Source organism: Hippopotamus amphibius, chromosome 10, assembly GCF_030028045.1.
Source record: "Hippopotamus amphibius kiboko isolate mHipAmp2 chromosome 10, mHipAmp2.hap2, whole genome shotgun sequence".
Classification (NCBI taxonomy): domain Eukaryota; kingdom Metazoa; phylum Chordata; class Mammalia; order Artiodactyla; family Hippopotamidae; genus Hippopotamus; species Hippopotamus amphibius.
Genome location: NC_080195.1, coordinates 115265437 through 115283467, shown reverse-complemented (window position 1 = coordinate 115283467; position 18031 = coordinate 115265437). Strand labels below are relative to the sequence as shown.

General features: G+C 41.8%; 1 protein-coding gene across 16 annotated transcripts in view; it reads left to right on the top strand.

The window, feature by feature from the left end:
- HSF2BP (heat shock transcription factor 2 binding protein) overlaps nt 1-18031 on the top strand; it is an 84287-nt gene that overhangs the window by 19133 nt on the left and 47123 nt on the right. For all 16 annotated transcript variants that reach the window (XR_009047644.1, XM_057696131.1, XM_057696130.1 and 13 more), the window contains exons 5-6: nt 3538-3687; nt 6131-6263. Coding sequence is in view for 15 of the 16 variants with exons in the window: in XM_057696131.1 (XP_057552114.1) it covers nt 3538-3687; nt 6131-6263 (283 nt within the window). In the remaining variant the exon portion in view is untranslated. The remainder of the gene's footprint in view (nt 1-3537; nt 3688-6130; nt 6264-18031) is intronic.

Below are 18031 nucleotides of genomic sequence, written 5' to 3'. Positions count from 1 at the left end.
TTTATTACTTTTCATTGCTGTGTAGTATCCCAAGGTATGGAAATACCACGGTTTAAATATTCTCCCATTGAAGGACATTTGGGTTGTTTCCACTTTTTTTTTTTACTATTATGAATGCAGGTGTTATGAACATCTGTGTATAGGTTTTTGTATGAATTTATGTTTTCATTTCTCTGGGATAAATGCCCAAAGGTGCAGTTACTGGGTTGTGTGGTAAGTGTGTGTTTAGTTTTGTAAGAAATTACCAAATTGTTTTCCAGAATGGCTATACATTTTACATTGTCACCAGCAATGCATGAGGAATTCACTTCCTCCACATCCTAATTAGCATTTGGTGTTCTCACTGTTTTTTATTTTAGCTGCTCTGATAGATGTGCTGTAGTTTTAATTTGCATTTCCCTGTTGGCTGATGACGGTGAGCATCTTTTCGTGTGCTTATTTGTTGTCTGTATATTCTCTCCTGTGCAGTACTTCTACTTGGATTTTTTTTAACTGTTAAAGCGTTCTTGATGTGTTCTAGGTAAAAGTCCTTTATTGGATATATGGTCTGCAGATATTTCCTCCCAGTCTGTAGCTGGTCTTTCCTTCTTCCTCACAGCATCTTTCATAGAGCAGAAATTTTAAATTTGGATAAAGTTCAACTTGTTGATTTTTGTTTTCATGGATTATACTTTTTGTTATGTCTAAGAACTTTTCACCTAACCCTAGGTCCCAAAGATTTTCTTGTTTTTTTTTACAGTTTTATATTTTTATATATTACGTTCATGATTCATTTTGAGTTAATTTTTGTATAAAGTGTGAACTTACATTGAGGGTCATTTTTTTCTTTTTCTTTTTCTTTTTCTTTTTTCTTTTCTTTTTTTTTTTGCCTATGGTTGTCCACGGTATTGTTGGTCTTTTAGATTTTAGCCATTTTAGTGGGTATCCATGGTATCTCATTGTGTTTTTAATTTGCATTTTCCTCATGATTAATTTTGTTGAACATCTTTTTTGTGTGTTTGTTATCCATTTATATATTTTCTTTGGTTAAATGTTTAAATCTTTTGCCTATTTTTAATTTAATTTGTCTTGTTTTTGAGTTGTAAGAGTTCTCATTCTTCATTATAAATCCTTTTTAAGATATGGAAATATTTTCTTTTAGTCCATGGTTTGTCTTTCTACTTTCTTACTGGTGTCTTTTGAAGAGTAAAAGTTTTAAATTTTGATGAAGTTCAATTTATAATTTTTTTTTTTGGCTGAACTGTGCTGCTTGTGAGATCTTAGTTCCTGGACCAAGGATTGAAGCTGAGCCCTAGCAGTGAAAGCACCGAGTCCTAACCACTGGCCCACCAGGGAATTCCTATCAACTTATAATTTTTTAATGGATTATGATTTTGTTGTGATAGCTAATAAATATTTTCCTAATCCAAGGTCACAGAGGTTTTCTTCTAGAAATTTTACATTTAGATCTATGATTCATTTTGAGTCTTTTTTTTTTTTTTCATGTATGAATATCCAGTTGTTTCAGCATCAATGGAAAAGATTACTTTTTCTATTGAGTTGCCTTGGCAGCTTTTAAAAAATCAGTTGCCATAAATGTCAGTGTTTCATTGATCTGCGTGTTTATCCTTATGCCAGTACCACACTGGTTTGTTTACTGTAGCTTTATTGTAAGTTTTTTTTTTTTTTTAAAGTCAGGTCGAGCTAGTCCGCTAATATTGTCTTTTGTTTTCAAACTTTTTTTTTTGTATTTCCATATGAATTTTAGAATCGGATGATTGCTTTGTGCAAAAAAGCCTGCTGAAATTTTGATAGGGGTTGTGTTGAATCTGTAGATCAATTTGGGGAAAATTACCATCTTATTAATATTGAATCTTCCAACCCTTGAACATGGTATATCTTTCCATTTATTTGGATCTTTACTTTTTCTCAACAATAGTTTTAAGAAACTAATAGTTTGAAGAAATTGTTTTAAGAAATATCGCATTTCTTTGTAGTTTTTACTATACAAATTTAATTTTCTTAAATTTGTTGCCAAGTATTTTCTCATTTTTGGTGTTATTGTGAATGGAATTATTTTCTTTGAATTCCTCTTGATGTTATTATATTATTTGTGCAGCCCTATGTCAGGGCATATTTGCCTGCAACCACCAAACGTGACCATAGAAGACAGTTCTGACGGTCATTCTCAACAGTTCTTGTTGATCTTACAGAAGATCCACCATAACCAGACTAATCAGAATGCAGCCTACTTCAGTTGTGAGAAAAGCTAGAATTCTGAAGGAAATGCTGTGATACAGTTTTTGCATATGTCACCTTGGCTTGAGTGGCTGAAGCGTGAATCTAGGAATCCAGGCAACTGTTGCAATGAAGTCAGATATTGAAATCCCAGAATTAATAAATCACGTAAAGCAGCTTTAGCGTGTGCCGTAGGCTCAGTGAACATTCTTCTCCTGCAGTAAATATGGCTGTGTGTGTGAACGTGTATGATGCTCTGTATACCAAGTGCATCGTCCCCAGGTAGATACGATAGGCCACCCTAGGTGAGTTATGAAGTCTGCAAGGTTTGCCTCGTGGTCGACTGCTCCCTGTTCTCCGCTAGGCGAAAAGCCCCTCCACTGTACTTCTCCTGCACTCACCTCTGTGGAAGAAAAGCCTAAAACATCTCATATGCTTCAGCCCTGTGGTCTGTTGAGCTTGTTATACTTCGATATAAATGAGTTTAGGTTTTTGTATTTTTAAGTTTACCTGTTATTAATAAGAAAGGAAATGCTCTCATCTCTTAAGGGAACTTCAGGTAACAAGGAATAGTGAAACTGGTGTTGACGGTTGGGGAGAACAGGAAGCCCCGCATCACTGAGACCCACCTGAAGGGGAACCTTTAGGAGTGCTTGTGTGGTCAGAGGCCACATGGTGGGGGCGGGGATAGTTCACTTACTAAGAGCCCTGGCTTCAGAAGCCCAGTGCTGGTGGGAGGCTGAGAAATCTTGCCTGGCCTCCATCTTCTTGCTACGCTGGTGCTTAGCTTGCTGGGTCAGGGCACGCCCAGGAGGCCCTCCTTCTCATTCCTCTCCTGCCTCCGCTCCCATCTTCGCTGCCTGGTCTTGGCTGTGTTGCTTGGCGTTTTTAGAGTGGAACGAGCCACTTGGCGGTGGCATTTCCTTTATTAGAAATGTTGCTCCACGTGTGGACTGCTGTGTGCGTTTGTCACTTTCTTCAGGTGTCCTAGCTGGTGCTGCCCTGGGCGTAGCCACTTGGGACCTGAGAGGCCTCATTTTCCATCTTACTTAAAAGAAGATGAATTCAAGTCTTTGGCAGTGTTTATAAACTCTGATGCAGTAGTATGTTCTTTTCTGTGAGCACTATTTTTGCCTCTGAAATTTAAAAATACATTATGGGTTATGCCTCTGGAAGGGCTAGCTTTCACTTGCCAAGTGCTCACTACATTCCATGTGCATTTCTCTTCTTCAGAGATGTCTTCGAAAGAGGAAACACAGTAGAGATATTTTGAGGTTGAATGCTCTCCATTTTTCTGATTTTATTTTGTTTTGATTTCAGGAGAAACTGGCTCTTCGACAGCAGCTGAATGAAGCAAAACAGCAACTCCTGCAGCAGGCAGAGTACTGTACAGAAATGGGCGCAGCAGCCTGTACCATTTTGTGGGGTGTCTCCAGCAGTGAGGAAGTGGTCAAGGCCATCCTGGGAGGAGTAAGCACACCCGTGGGCTGTCTGGAATCGTCGATTAGTGCTTGTGTAACTTAGAGGACACAGTGCGTCTGTTAAGGCGCCTACAGACCAAATCTGTTTCTTTTGTTCATCAAATAGTCTTGGAATACCACCCGTGTAGGGCCCACTATAACTGGTCTCCAGGGAATATGAAAAATGAATGAAATAAGATCCCTTCTCTGCCAGAACCTGTGTGGTGTTTGTGGAGATAGTTCCACGTCAGTGTTATTACTTGACAGTTATATGCATTAACAAAGTTTAAAGTGCTTTTACTATGTTATTCCAGGGGTAGTATAATATTTAATAGCCTGTTATATGTTATTTATTATATATACGTTAATAGCACGTGCATGTACACACACATCAAGGAACTTCACAGAGGAAGAGAGATTTGAAATGAACCTTGATTAACCTGCGTAGGCAGCAGTGGCAGGAAGTGAAGCGGGTCGCTTCGGAGGAGAGAAGTAGTGTAGTCAGAGACCTGGAGTGAGACACAGGGAAAGCATGTGGGTCATCTGACACCGGGTGGAGGGCTAGTGTGGTACAGGTAGGGTGGGCTGTGATTTTGGGAGACCTTAAAGGCCAGGTTGATGACTTGTCCAGTGGGTGCTAGGATGGGATTCCTTAAGGCTTTTTGAATGAAAAAGGGGTAGGACAGGAGGAGAAATGGGGCAGCTTAACCTGACAGTGAGTGAGGATGGAGGGAGGGTGGGGTTGTTTGGGTGGAGACTGGCCAGGAAGCGACCCCGCAGCAGAGCAGGGGGATGGAAAGTGGGAGAGATGTGTGATTGAGGCAGGACTGGTAACGGCTGAGGATGAGAGGAACCCAGGAGGACTGTGCCTTGACTCTGGGAGGGTCGTGTGGTCCTGAATGGAAATAAATGTCAAGGGCAGATGGTTGGCGGGAGGCCAGTAGCACGTTACTCGTGTTTTGCAGAAATAAAAGTGCTGGAGGGACTAAATGTATCCTGAAGTTTATTGAGCTTTCTTAAGGTATAACTTAACTATCATAAAATTCATTTTTGTAAGTGTACAACTTAGTGTTGTTTTTGGGGGGTGGTTTTGTTTATTTACTTATTTTTAAAAATTATTTATTTATTTATTGATTGGCTGCATTGGGTCTTTGCTGCTGCACACGGGCTATCTCTAGTTGCAGTGAGTGGGGGGTACTCTTCATTGTGGTGTGTGGGCTTCTCATTGTGGTGGCTTCTCTTGTTGCAGAGCACGGGCTCTAGGCATCTGGTCTTCAGTAGTTGCAGCACATTGGACTCAATAGATGTGGCTCACGGGCTCTAGAGCTCAGGCTCAGTAGTTGTGGTGCATGGGCTTAGTTGCTTCACGGCATATGGGATCTTCCCAGCCCAGGGCTCGAATCGGTGTCCCCTGCATTGGCAGGCGGATTCTTAACCACTGTGCCACCAGGGAAGCCTCAACTTAGTGCTTTTTAGCTAATTTTTGGAGGTGTGTGATCATCCCCCAAATCCAGTCTTAGGGTATTTATATCACCCCACGCAGTTCCCTTGTGCCATTTGTAAATGCACTGGTTTCAAACTGTTCCTTAGAACCCTTCCCCCCAACCCCCAAGGAAACGCTTTCAAGGTTCCGTGAACTTGGAAACTCTTTTTGCCAAGGAATGAAAACAAACTGTCAGATGAGCCTGTTCACTGTCTTTTGTGTGTTGAGGTTTCAGTTAAGATTTTATTTGAAAACCTCTGGTTTCATGCCTAGAACAGAGCACATCTTTTTCTAGTATATTTCTAGTGTATTTTCGGGTGAATTCATCCCAATGCTTCTATCATTGTATAGATTTTTTTTTTTTTATAAATTTATTTATTTATTTTATTTATTGGCTGCGTTGGGTCTTCGTTGCTGCACACGGGCTTTCTCTAGTTGCTGTGAGCGGGGGCTACTCTTGATTGTGGTGTGCAGGCTCCTCATTGTAGTGGCTTTTCTTGTTGTGGAGCACTGGCCCTAGGTGCGTGGGCTTCAATAGTTGCAGCACATGGGCTCAGTAGTTGTGGCTCACGTGCTCTAGAGCACAGGCTCAATAGTTGTGGCGCACGGGCTTAGTTGCTCCGTGGCATGTGGAATCTTCCCAGGGTAGGGCTCGAACCCGTGTCCCCTGCATTATCAGGTGGATTCTTTACCACTGCGCCACCTAGGAAGTCCAGTCATTGTATAGATTTGAACTGTTTCCCATATGTGTTTTTATTTTGCCATCAGCCTGCAGCGTAATTTTTCTACATGCCCCAAACTTCTTTTTTTTTCCTGATCTTTTCAATGGGAGTTTTAATGAGGGAATAGATTTTAAAATATTGCTTCTGTAATTAAAACTGGAGTCTTTCTTCTGTGTCCTGCACTTTGAAAGTGTTTTTCTAGTAATATCTGTGAAAGGGTGTGACATTTTTCATTTCTAAACTTTCAGGATAAAGCTTTGAAGTTTTTCAACATCACTGGTCAAACAATGGAGAGTTTTGTGAAGTCACTGGATGGGGATGTCAAGGAGCTGGATTCTGATGAAAATCAGTTTGTTTTTGCTCTGGCTGGCATCGTAACAAGTGAGTAATTCTCTTCAAACTCAGTGACTTTCAGGAGTGTGTTCCAGAGCAGTGACACAGTCGTGGTGCGTGCATAAACGCCTCTCAGGGACGTGTCCAACAGGCTCCCGCCCTGGAGGAGCTGACTCTGTAGATGGGGGTAGGGACCAGGTGTGTGTTGTGGAACATCACCCCAGGTGATTCTGATAAATATCAGTGAGGAAGAATGACTTTTCTTGGGGAACAGGATGAGCTTGCATGTTCTGTTCAGTTCTCTACGTCAACAGAAGTCAAAACTGTAAGTTTTGTAATTTGAAATCCTCATCATTTACTAATGCCTAGGTAAAGCAGAAGCCCTATGCAGAGCTTAAGTTAAGCTCTTGCTGTTGTTTTGGTATTGTAATTAAAGAATTCTAAAAACCTGCATTGTCTCTTTAGTAAATTATTCCCAGAGATTATAGTTAGAATTCTGTGGCAAAACTGCTGTAAAAGATAAAGCCAGATGACGAAATAGTTAATACTAATATCTTCGTATAGTAGGTGGTATATGCTAGTGAGTATGAAGGTTCTTTTTTTTTTTTTTTTTTTTTTATTATTTTATTTTATTTTTTTGGGGGTACACCAGGTTCAATCAACTGTTTTTATACACATATCCCCATATTCCCTCCCTTCCTTGACGCCCCCCCCCTCGAGTCCCCCCCACCCTCCCTGCCCCAGTCCTCTAAGGCATCTTCCATCCTCGAGTTGGACTCCCTTTGTTATACAACAACTTCCCACTGACTATTTTACAGTTGGTAGTATATATATGTCTGTGCTACTCTCTCGCTTCTTCTCAGTTTCCCAGTATGAAGGTTCTTTGTTCTGAAGTCAGTGAAATAGTTAAATATAGTGCCATGACTTTTTTTTTACATTGCTCTTTCATCTCTGCTGTATCCTGTGCTACTGTCTGCTGTTAAAGAGAAGGGAAATGTTATTTTTATTCATCTTCTGAAATCTTGATGAAGTAGATCTTGTGTAGATGATTTCTTCATAATCCCTTAAAAATTGGTGATGTTCCTCTGGGGCAGACAGATGTTGAGACCCAGATGCTGTCCAGGCCAGTCCTGATTTGGCCTGACACTTTATCTGCTGGAGGACGGCATTATGCACTTTTCTTTCATTTTTAAAAAAGTTTATTTATTATTTATTTGGTTGTACCAGGTCTTAGTTGCGGCATGCAGGATCTAGTTTTCCGACCAGGGATTGAACCCGGGCCCCCTACATTGGGAGTGAAGAGTCTTATCCACTGGGCCACCAGGGAGGTCCCTATGCACTTTCATCATAGCACCTTCAGTTGGTGGAGGGACTGCTCCACCTTTTAAAAGAGACCTTAAAGGTCTTTTTTAGCGGAAGGTATTTACAAATTTGATGATTAGATTTTCTGCTCTTTGCAAGGGACCTCAAAAATCTGTGACGTATATGACTTTTCATTCTGCTGAGTTGTGAATTTGAGCTGCTTGAACTGCCAGCTGGTGTGCAGTGGTGAGGCAGTGCGCCAGTGGGTAAGGCCAGCCTGTTGCCCAGCAGACAAGCTCCACTTGGCTTTGTTTTTCCCTCATGAAGAGTAGGAAAGCGGCCATGTCCACATTCCACTTATGTGCTGATGAGTTTTACGGGATGAGTAGGTACTGTGTTGTTTTAGTAAAGTGCTGCTCTACAGAGGCCTCAGGGCCTTACATGTCTCAGATACTAAGACTCTGCTCCACGGGGAATAGGCAGTACAGCAGATGCCTTGGTTAGCTGTCAGGTAGATCCTCTGCCTCCTAAAACAAGGAGTCTTCTTTTAAGTGTATATACAGTAAACTCACCCATTACAGTCTTTTCCTCACCTTTTTGCAGTCCTGTGAGTTTTGACAAATGCATGCAGTCATGTCACCACCACCGTGAAGACGAGGAACAGATCCATTTCCTCCCCCATGTCGCCCCTCTCCTTTCCCCTTCCTTTTGTAGCCAGCCCCTCTGCTGGCCAGCAGCCCTGGGCCTCCACTCGTCTGGCAATTTGTTACACCTGGTAGCTGGATTTTTCTGACTGGCTCATCTGGCGTCCAGCATCTGCCCCAGGTGGGCAAGTGCTTGCCTCACATCTCTCCTCGACGCACCTGCCTTTTCTTATCTTTCATATCAGTTGGTTGATCTTCAGCCTCAACTCTGATGTGTTTGAGATAAGTTGTGATTTTTCGAATTATCTACCCTACCCTGTTAAAGAATGGAGGTGTAGCTCTTTTCAGTTTACTGTATCCTAAGCAAAAACTGGATGTCAAGGATTTGTTTAAACCTTGAAATCATTAAATTTCTTACTCATCCATAGTCACTGTTCTTAATAATAGATTAAAAAAAAAAAAGTGTGTATTTATTTGGCTGTACCAGGTCTTACTTGCGGCATGCGGGATCTAGTTCCCTGACCAGGGATCGGACCCGGGCCCCCTGTGTTGGGAGCATGCAATCTTACCCACTGGACCACCAGGGAAGTCCCAATAATAGATTCATGTAATATAAAGTGTCTGGATTTTTAGGCCCAGCTAGTCCACTTCCTGGGATGTAGATTCTCTGGTCTTTGTTTCCCTCATTATGTTTATAACACCTGCTTGGACCACTTTACACGTTGTTGTGAAGTGGCTGGACCATGGTTAAGTGGAAACACATTGTAAACCAAGGGCCTGTTTCACATGGGGGGTGCAGTTGTTTTCAACAACTGTATAAGTGGACAGATACGGGAGGGTGAGTCAAAAATTATCTGTACTCCGGTTATATTAAAACTTCTGTTGGTCGCACTGTCTTATCAGCACTTTCCGTTCAAGGCTGCTGTCTCCCCAGTCACCGCTGTGCAGGTGTGCACGTGTTACATCAGTTCATTTGTAACTGCGGTGCCAGCAGAAATGGATGCTCCACTCGGGATTTGCACAAAAGAAGAGCAGCGTGCAGTGATTCATTTTTTGTGGTCTGAGGGTGTGCACGTCCACACACTTCTGTCCACAACCTGCAGAAACTTCGTTTTGAGGTGTTAAAGCATCCTCCCTATAGTCCTCATCTTGCTCCATTGGACTTTCACCTGTTTGGTCCCCTGAAAGCAGCCTTATGAGGATGAAGATTCACTTCTGATGAAGAAGTGAAGACTGCGGTGCATTTGTGGCTCACAGCTCAGCCTAAAACGTTTTTTAATGAGGGAATACGAAAGCTTGTTGACAGATGGACAAAGTGTATTGAAAAGCAAGGAGATTATGTCAAAAAATGATGTATTTTGTCTTTTCTAAAAGTTAATTGAAATAAATTTACAGCCAGAGTGCAGATAATTTTTGATTCACCTTCGTAGAACTTAGAAGATGGCCAGTTGTTATCACAGCTCTGTGAAGGTTAAGTTGTTTAATTTGAAAGTGAAAAACATTTTTCTAACTACTTTTTCCTGCTTTTTGACTACTTGAAAGTCATAACTGCACTCCTTGCCCCTTATTTCTGGGTTTATTCATTCAAACAATATTAGGTAATGATTACAGAATCAAGATTTTGTTGTTGTTTTTTGTTTTGTTTTTGTTTTTGTTTGGGTTGCACCACGAGGCACCATGAGACCTGGACCCTGGCAGTGAGAGGGCCACGTGCTAACCACTGCGCCACCAGGGAAGTCCCCCAAATTACTTTTTTTTTTTTTAATCATTTATTTATTTTGTTGGCTGTGTTGGGTCTTTTTTGCTGTGTGCGGGCTTCCTTTTTAGTTGTGGTGAGTAGGCTCCTCATTGCCATGGCTTCTCTTGTTGTGGCTCATGGGCTCTAGAGCGCAGGCTTAATAGTTGTGGTGCACGGGCTTAGTTGCTTCGCGGCATGTGGGATCTTCCTGGAGCAGGGATCGAACCCCTGTCCCCTGCATTGGCAGGCAGATTCTCAACCACTGCGCCACCTAGGAAGCCCCCAAAGTACTTTTTGATTGTTGATGATTTGTGGCAGGACTGGATCCAGCTTATGTTTCATGGACATAACAGTTCCACAGAGTTGACACCAGAGCACCCTGGGTCAGTGACCAGCGCTGCTTCTGGCCCCTTCTTTCTCTGCCTCCTGTGCCCCTCCTCCACATACTCGCACTGACATGGGGGTAGTGTGGTGGGTGGGAGGGAGGCCCAGAGTCCAGTTTTGCTTCCACCCCTGACCTGCCCTGTGTTCTTGACTCTGACCCTCAGCTTCATCTTCTGAGAAGAGAGTCTCAGACCCCAGACGATGATTAAGGTCTACCCCAGCCCTGGACGCGTGTAGTTGCTTTGAGAAAAGGAGGCCGTGAACCTTGCCTCCCGAATCAGGTGACAGGCTCTGAGTGGCAGTTGGTCTTTGGTGTGTGCCGTGTCATTGAGTTAATGTCCCTAGAGCAGTGCTTCTCAGCCTTGGCAGTAGGATTCTCTGTTATGGGGAGTGTTGTGTGCATTGCAGGGGTTTAGAAACATCCCTAGATGCCACCTGTTAAGAGGCCAGAAGCACCCTCCAGGTGTGACAACTGAGAATGTCTCCAGATGTTGCCAAATGTCTCCAGGGGGCAAAATCATCCTTCCTTGCCGCGTTGAGAACCACTGCCCTAGAGCATGCCTTCACCTGTCATGTACATAGAAAGGTTTATGATACTCTGGGATATTAGAGATAATTGTTGAGAGGTGTTTGGAGATCACTGAAGGCTGTTTTGGTTTCTGTGTCACCTGGGCATAGTTCTGACGTGTTTGATTTAGTCTAGTCATATAGAGGTCTTGCTAATTCAGAAGAATTTGGTATGTTATCTACAATATCCAGTTAATCACAGAAATTCTCTTAATCGTCTTTCAGTGGTTTGCCTTTGATCACTTTGGAGACCTTTCCTTAGATAATGCTTTTCCTTCAGTTGACAGAGTCTGGCCTAGATAATGAGCTGCTGTTTTGTGGAATTGGAGTGTTTCCTTGAAAGCTCATGTCCCTTTTTAGCTAGCTCAGTGAGGAGATAAACGCAGTCAGCCTTAGAGTTTCCCAGATTAATGGGATGTAAGAGGAGGTTACGTACGTGTTGGATTAGAAAGACCCTGCAAAGAGCTCCATTGTATCCTTAAGATCTGGGATTAAGACTTGAGAGAGGTAGGATCGAACTTCAGTGAATCCATGGGGACATAGCTTTCAGGGTGACTTGCTGATTTTTCTAGGTGAAGGCAAGTAAATTAGCGGGTTTTATAGAACGTGACACTGAAGAGACCCGAGCATGAATCTGCTCCTAGAGATGTGGCTCCAGGCGGGGCAGAGAGGGGACTTGTGCAGAAATTTTGGCCAAATCCATATCCTCAACCTTTAGAGATTCTTAAAACAGGTAGCATTAAGTGATTGCAGGGCTGGTACAAGGAAGTACTAGTCCTTTTTCTTTTTCTTTTATTTTTTTTTAATAAATTTATTTTATTTATTTATTGGCTGCCGTGGGTCTTTGTTGCTGCACACAGGCTTTCTCTAGTTTCTGAGAGTGGGGGCTACTCTTCATTGTGGTGCGCAGGCTCCTTATTGTAGTGGCTTCTCTTGTTGTGGAGCACGGGCCCTAGGCACGTGGACTTCAATAGTTGTGGCACATGGGCTCAATAGTTGTGGCACACAGGCTTAGTTGCCCCATGGCATGTGGAATCTTCCCAGAGCAGGGTTCAAACTCATGTCCCCTGCATTGCCAGATGGATTCTTAACCACTGTGCCACCTAGGAAGTCCAGTACTAGTCCTTTTTCTATTAAGCTGGTCATAGGTGGCCTATGGCTTTCAGTGGCTTCAGCTCTAGAGAAGCTGAGGCAAAGATTTAGAAGAATCATCTGGAGTCTTTTGGCTTTTGCTCCAATTGTTTAGCTGTCCATAGAACTTTTTACTGATAGGGATTCTGCGACTATAGTTAATTTTTTGGTTATTTCTTGAATCATACATAGTATGGGCCAATAATATTCAGGTTGGCTATAACTTGTGTATAGGAGAATTTTCTGGGGCTTCTAAAATTTATCCTTCTGTAGTGTGTTTTCTTTATCCATTCCATTTACAAAATAAACATCTATCCATTAAACTTTACAGGGGCTGTGTCTCAGAGAAGGGAGGAGTATCTTTCTGATAATGGTCTCAGAGTCACAGTTACAGGTTGGGAGAAAGGAAAGATGCTGGCAGTCTTTCTTTCCTCAGAGTGCAGTTGAGTGTTAAGGGAAAGATTCTGAACAGATTGAAAGAACAGGGGTTATGCTTGTAGATGAGCCATAGGAAAGTTGGGGGTTCTGCTTGGAGCTGTTTCCTTCATGGTGGGTCAGCAGGTGATAGCATTTGGCTGGCAGTGGAACTCTGTCACCATAGGCCTTGCTTTTGATTTTTCTGTGACTGGGAGTCAGAGCATGCCCTCTCCACGGGGAAACTTGTCCAGCCTGGTGAGGCAGGTTTTGCAGGTGAAAGTGCCAGCAGGCTGTAAGAGGTATGGGAACGTTTCCCAGGAGTCTCTGACACTGCAGACTGACAACAGCAAGTGCAGAAGGACAGTAGACAGTCCTCTCAGCCGGCTCTCAGGTTATAGGGTGCTTCTCTCCAACCTGACATCTCACCACAGAAGCCACATCACCCGAGTGGGAGAGAAGCTGGTTTCTAGGAGCCACCTCCCAGTGAGACTGGGCATTCCCTCCAGCTCTAAGGGGAATTTCCATATGTAGTGCACAGAGGCAGTTCCCAGACTGAGATTTCCCATGGCCTTTGGCCTGTTCCACCACCCTGCAGCTGAATCATTGACTTGATAAGAAAGTCCAGCAGCAAACGCAAAGAAACAGAAACGAAACAGTAAATCAGGGTCACATTATTTATAGATGAAGCTCGATTATGTTTCTTCCAAAAAATGTGATACAGTGTTAGTGCTTCAGATGAGTGGTTTATAGAAAACAGTTCCAGGATGAGCAGTAGAGACTAGGGAATCCATCGAACATATCCCCCCTGTTGTTGTTATTATTATATTTACCTTTTAGCAGCTTTATTCAGGTAAATTAATATACCATACAGTTTGCTGTCTTAAAGTATATATTTCGATGGCTTTAGTACATTCATATAGCTGTGCATCCATCTGTGCAGTCAGTTTTTAAATAGTTTCATCACCCCGCAGAGACGCCCTGCTAACTCAGCCGTCATTCCACAACCCTGCCATCCTTCTAGCTCTAGACAGCCATGAATCTACCTTTTATCTGTATAGATTTGCCTGTGCTGGACATTTCATACAGTGGAACCAGATAATATGTGGTCCTTTGTGACTGGCTTCTTTCATTTAGCATCGTGTTTTCAAGGTGTCGATGTCATGACATATATCAGTACTTCATTCCTTTCTGTGGCTGAATAATATTCCGTTGTTTGGCTACCGCATTTATCCAGTCATCAATTGATGGACGTTTGAGTTGTTTCTACTTTTTGGTTATGAATAATGATGCTGTAAATATTTGTGTAAAAGTTTTTGTGTAGATTTATGTTTTCCTTTCTCTTGGATATACAGCTAGGAGTGGAATTGCTGGGTCATATGGTATGGCTTTAAGTGTTTGAAGAACTGTCAGACAGTTTTATGACAGTGGCTGCACTATTTTACATTCTCCCCAGCAATGCATGAGGGCTTCGGTGTCTCTACATACTTGCCAGCACTTTAAAATTATTTTTTTAGTTATAGCCATCCCTAGTGGATATGAAGTAGTATCTCATCATGGTTTTTTTTTTTTTTAACCATAATTAAAATACCTGTTTTGTTTATTTTTTATTTTTTTAAAGAACTTTTATTGAGATACAGTTAACAGACAATAAACTGCATATATTTAGAGTGTACAATTTGGTATCCCAGTCTCCCAATTCATTCCCCCCCAACCCTCCCTGCTTTCCCCACTTGGTGTCCATATGTTTGTTCTCTACATCTGTGTCTCTATTTCTACCTTGCAAACCGGTTGATTTGTACCATTTTTTTATATTCCACATATATGTGTTAATATACGATATTTGTTTTTCTCTTTCTGACTCACTTCACTCTGTATGACAGTCTCTGGGTCCATCCATGTCTCTAAAAATGTCCTAGTTTCATTGCTTTTTACAGCTGAGTAATATTGCATTGTATATACGTACCACATCTTTTTTATCCATTCATCCGTTGATGGACATTTAGGTTGCTTCCATGTCCTGGCTATTGTGAATAGTGCTGCAGTGAACATTGGGGTGCATGTGTCGTTTTGAATTATGGTGTTCTCTGGGTATATGTCCAGCAGTGGGATTGCTGGGTCATGTGGTAACTCTGTTTTTAGTTTTGCAAGGAACCTCCATACTGTTCTCCATAGTGGCTGTATCCATTTACATTCCCACCAACAGTGCAAGAGTGTTCCCTTTTCTCCACACCCTCTCCAGCATTTATTGTTTGTTGGTTTTCTGATGATGCTTATTCTAACCAGTGTGAGGTGATACCTCATTGTAGTTTTGATTTGCATTTCTCTAATAATTAGTGATGTTGAGCAGCTTTTCACGTGCCTCTTGGCCATCCGTCTCTCTTCTTTGGGGAAATGCCTATTTAGGTCTTCTACCCATTTTTTGATTGGGTTGTTTGTTTTTTTGATATTGAGCTGGATGTGCTGTGCAGAAGATTTTAAGTTTCGTTAGGTCCCACTTATTCATTTTTCTTTTTATTTCCATTACTCTAGGGGGTGGGTCAAAAAAGATCTTGCTGTGATTTATGTCAAAGAGTGTTCTTCCTATGTTTTCCTCTAGGAGTTTTATAGGGTCTGGCCTTAACGTTTAGGTCTTTAATCCATTTTGAGTTTATTTTTGTGTATGGTGTTAGGGAGTGTTCTAATTTCATTCTTTTACATGTAGCTGTCCAGTTTTCCCAGCACCATTTATTAAAGAGGCTGCCTTTTCTCCGTTATGTATCCTTGCCTCCTTTGTCATAGATTAGTCGACCATAGCTTATCTCTGTGCTTTCTATCCTGTTCTGTTGATCTGTATTTCTGTTTTTGTGCCAGTACCATGCTGTCTTGATCACTGTAGCCTCGTAGTATAGCCTGAAGTCAGGAAGCCTGATTCCACCAACTCCGTCTTTCCTTCTCAAGATTGCTTTGGCTATTCGTGGTCTTTTGTGTTTCCATACAAATCGTAAAATTTCTTGTCCTAGTTCTGTGAAAAATGCCATTGGTAGTTTGATAGGGATTGTGTTGAATCTGTAAATTGCTTTGGGTAGTATGGTCATTTTCACAATGTTGATTCTTGCAATCCAAGAACATGGTATGTCCCTCCATCTGTTTGTGTCGTCTTTGATTTCCTTCATTAGTGTCTTATAGTTTTCTGAGTACGGGTTTTTTACCTCCTTGGTTAGGTTTATTCCTAGATATTTTATTCTTTTTGTTGCAGTGGTGAATGGGATTGTTTCCTTAATTTCTCTTTCTGATCTTTCATTGTTAGTGTATAGGAATGCAAGAGATTTCTGTGTGTTAATTTTGTATCCTGCATCTTTACCAAATTCATTGATTAGCTCAAGTAGTTTTCTGGTGGCATCTTTAGGATTTTCTAAGTGTAGTATCATCATCATGGTTTTTTAAAAAATTAATTGATTTTATTGGCTGCGTTGGATCTTTGTTGGTGCGCATGGGCTTTCTCTAGTTGTCACAAGTGGGTGCTACTCTTTGTTGTGGTGTGCAGGCTTCTCAGTGCTGTGGCTTCTGTTGTTGCAGAGCACGGGCTCTAGGCTCCTGGACTTCAATAGTTGCGGCACATGGGCTCAATAGTTGTGGCTCGCAGGTTCTAAAGCGCAGACTCAGTAGTTGTGGTACACAGGCTTAGTTGCTCCTCGGCATGTGGGATCTCTCTGGCCCAGGGATTGAACCTGTGTCCCCTGCATTGGCAAGTGGATTCTCAACCACTGCACCACCAGGGAAGTCCCTCATCATGGTTTTGGTTTTGATTTGCATATCCCTGATGGCTAATGATGTTGAGCATCTTTTCATGTATTCATTGGCCATTTGTGTGTCTTCTTTGGAGAAATGTCTATTCATGTCCTTTGTCCATTTCAAAATTGAGGTGCTTGTCTTTTTAGTTATTGAGTTGTAAGAGTTCTTTGTATATTCTAGATACTAGTCCCTTATCAGGTATATGATTTGCAAAACTTTTCTCTCATTCTGTAGTTGTCTTTTCACTTTCTTGATAGTGTCTTTTGAAGCAAAAAAGTTTTAATTTTTGATGGTATCCAGTGAATTTTTTTCTTTAGTTTGCTTGTGTGTTTGTCATCATATCTAAGAAACCATTGTCTAATACAAGGACATGAAGATTTACTCCTATATTTTCTTCTAACAGTTTTATAGTTTTAGCTCATACGTTTAGGTCTTTGATCCATTTTGAGTTAATTTTTATGTACGGTGTGAGGTAGTGGTCCAGTTTTATTTATTTGCATGTGAATATTCAGTTGTCCCAGCACCATTTGTTGAAAAGATTATTCTTTTGTCCTTTCTCCATTGAATTGTCTTGACCGCCTTCTCAAAAATCAGTTGATCATAAATTTGAGTGTTTATTTCTGGACTCTCAATTCTACCATTGATCGGCATGACTGTTGTTTTGCCAACACCCTATTATTATTCCTATTGTCGAAAATAAGGCAAGATTGTTACAACCTAAAGCAAAAATATCAGACATAATATGCCTCAGCTCTTTATATTTTTATCAGTGTACATAATTCATTTCTTAAATTATATAATTACTATGGTAACTTCTAGAAATACCTATAAACTTTAATGAAAAATGAACCTAGGGAAAAAAAGTGCACTTTAGCAGAAAATCAAACCAGCAACCCTTGTAGTCCTAGGGTCAATTCATAAGCATGACAGACAGACTGACAGGTACTGGAGCTCTCTGCGCAGGAGTTTATTCACATTTATTTTACCTCATAGTTTGCTTGGAATGTGGGATTGGCATTTGCTATTATTATACTGGGACTTCATGTACCAGTAAATTTGTTGTGTTTTGTTGGATGTTGTTGCCTGCTCTGATACAATGTACTTTTTGCTCTGTAGTTTTTTTTTTTTTCAGTGATGTATTATTGATGTTCCTGTTATCTATTGCTGTGTAACAAACTGCCCCAAAACTTTGTCTTTAAACAACAGCAGTCATTTATTTTGCTTGTGAACCGGCAGTTTGCCCAGGGCTTGGCAGGGAGTATTTGCTGCTGCTCTGCTCTGTCTGGCACCTCAGCTGGGGTGACTCAGATTGCTGAGGGATGGAACCGCGGGGGCCAGTGGGACATCCTCCTCTCCTCGTGTAGTCTCGCTTTCTCCACTGTGTGCCTTTTCTGTAGCCTGCGTCACGGCAGCCTCAGGAGAGTCAGATTTCTTTGCTAGCGATCCAGGGCTCCTAGAGCAAGTGGCAAGATGAGGACGCGGGAGCTGCCAGGCTCTCTCTATCTTGCCTCGAAAGTCGTGCGGCAGCTGTGCCACATTCTGCTGGTCACATGTGAGTCTTAGGGCAGGAACACCGCAAGGTCTACAGACCAGAGGCCTGGTGTGCTGGGAAGTCGTCTCTGGAAACTACTCAAGTATGTAGGCAGAATGTATGTTTTCCTGGGAGGTTCCAGTATGTAGTCTTTTTTTTTTTTTTTTTAAGAACTTTTATTGAGATACAGTTAACAGACAATAAACTGTATGTATTTAGAATGTACAGTTTGGTATCCCAATCTCCCAGTTCATTCCCCGCCAACCCTCCCCGCTTTCCCCACTTGGTGTCCATATGTTTGTTCTCTTCCAGTATGTAGTCTTAACATGAA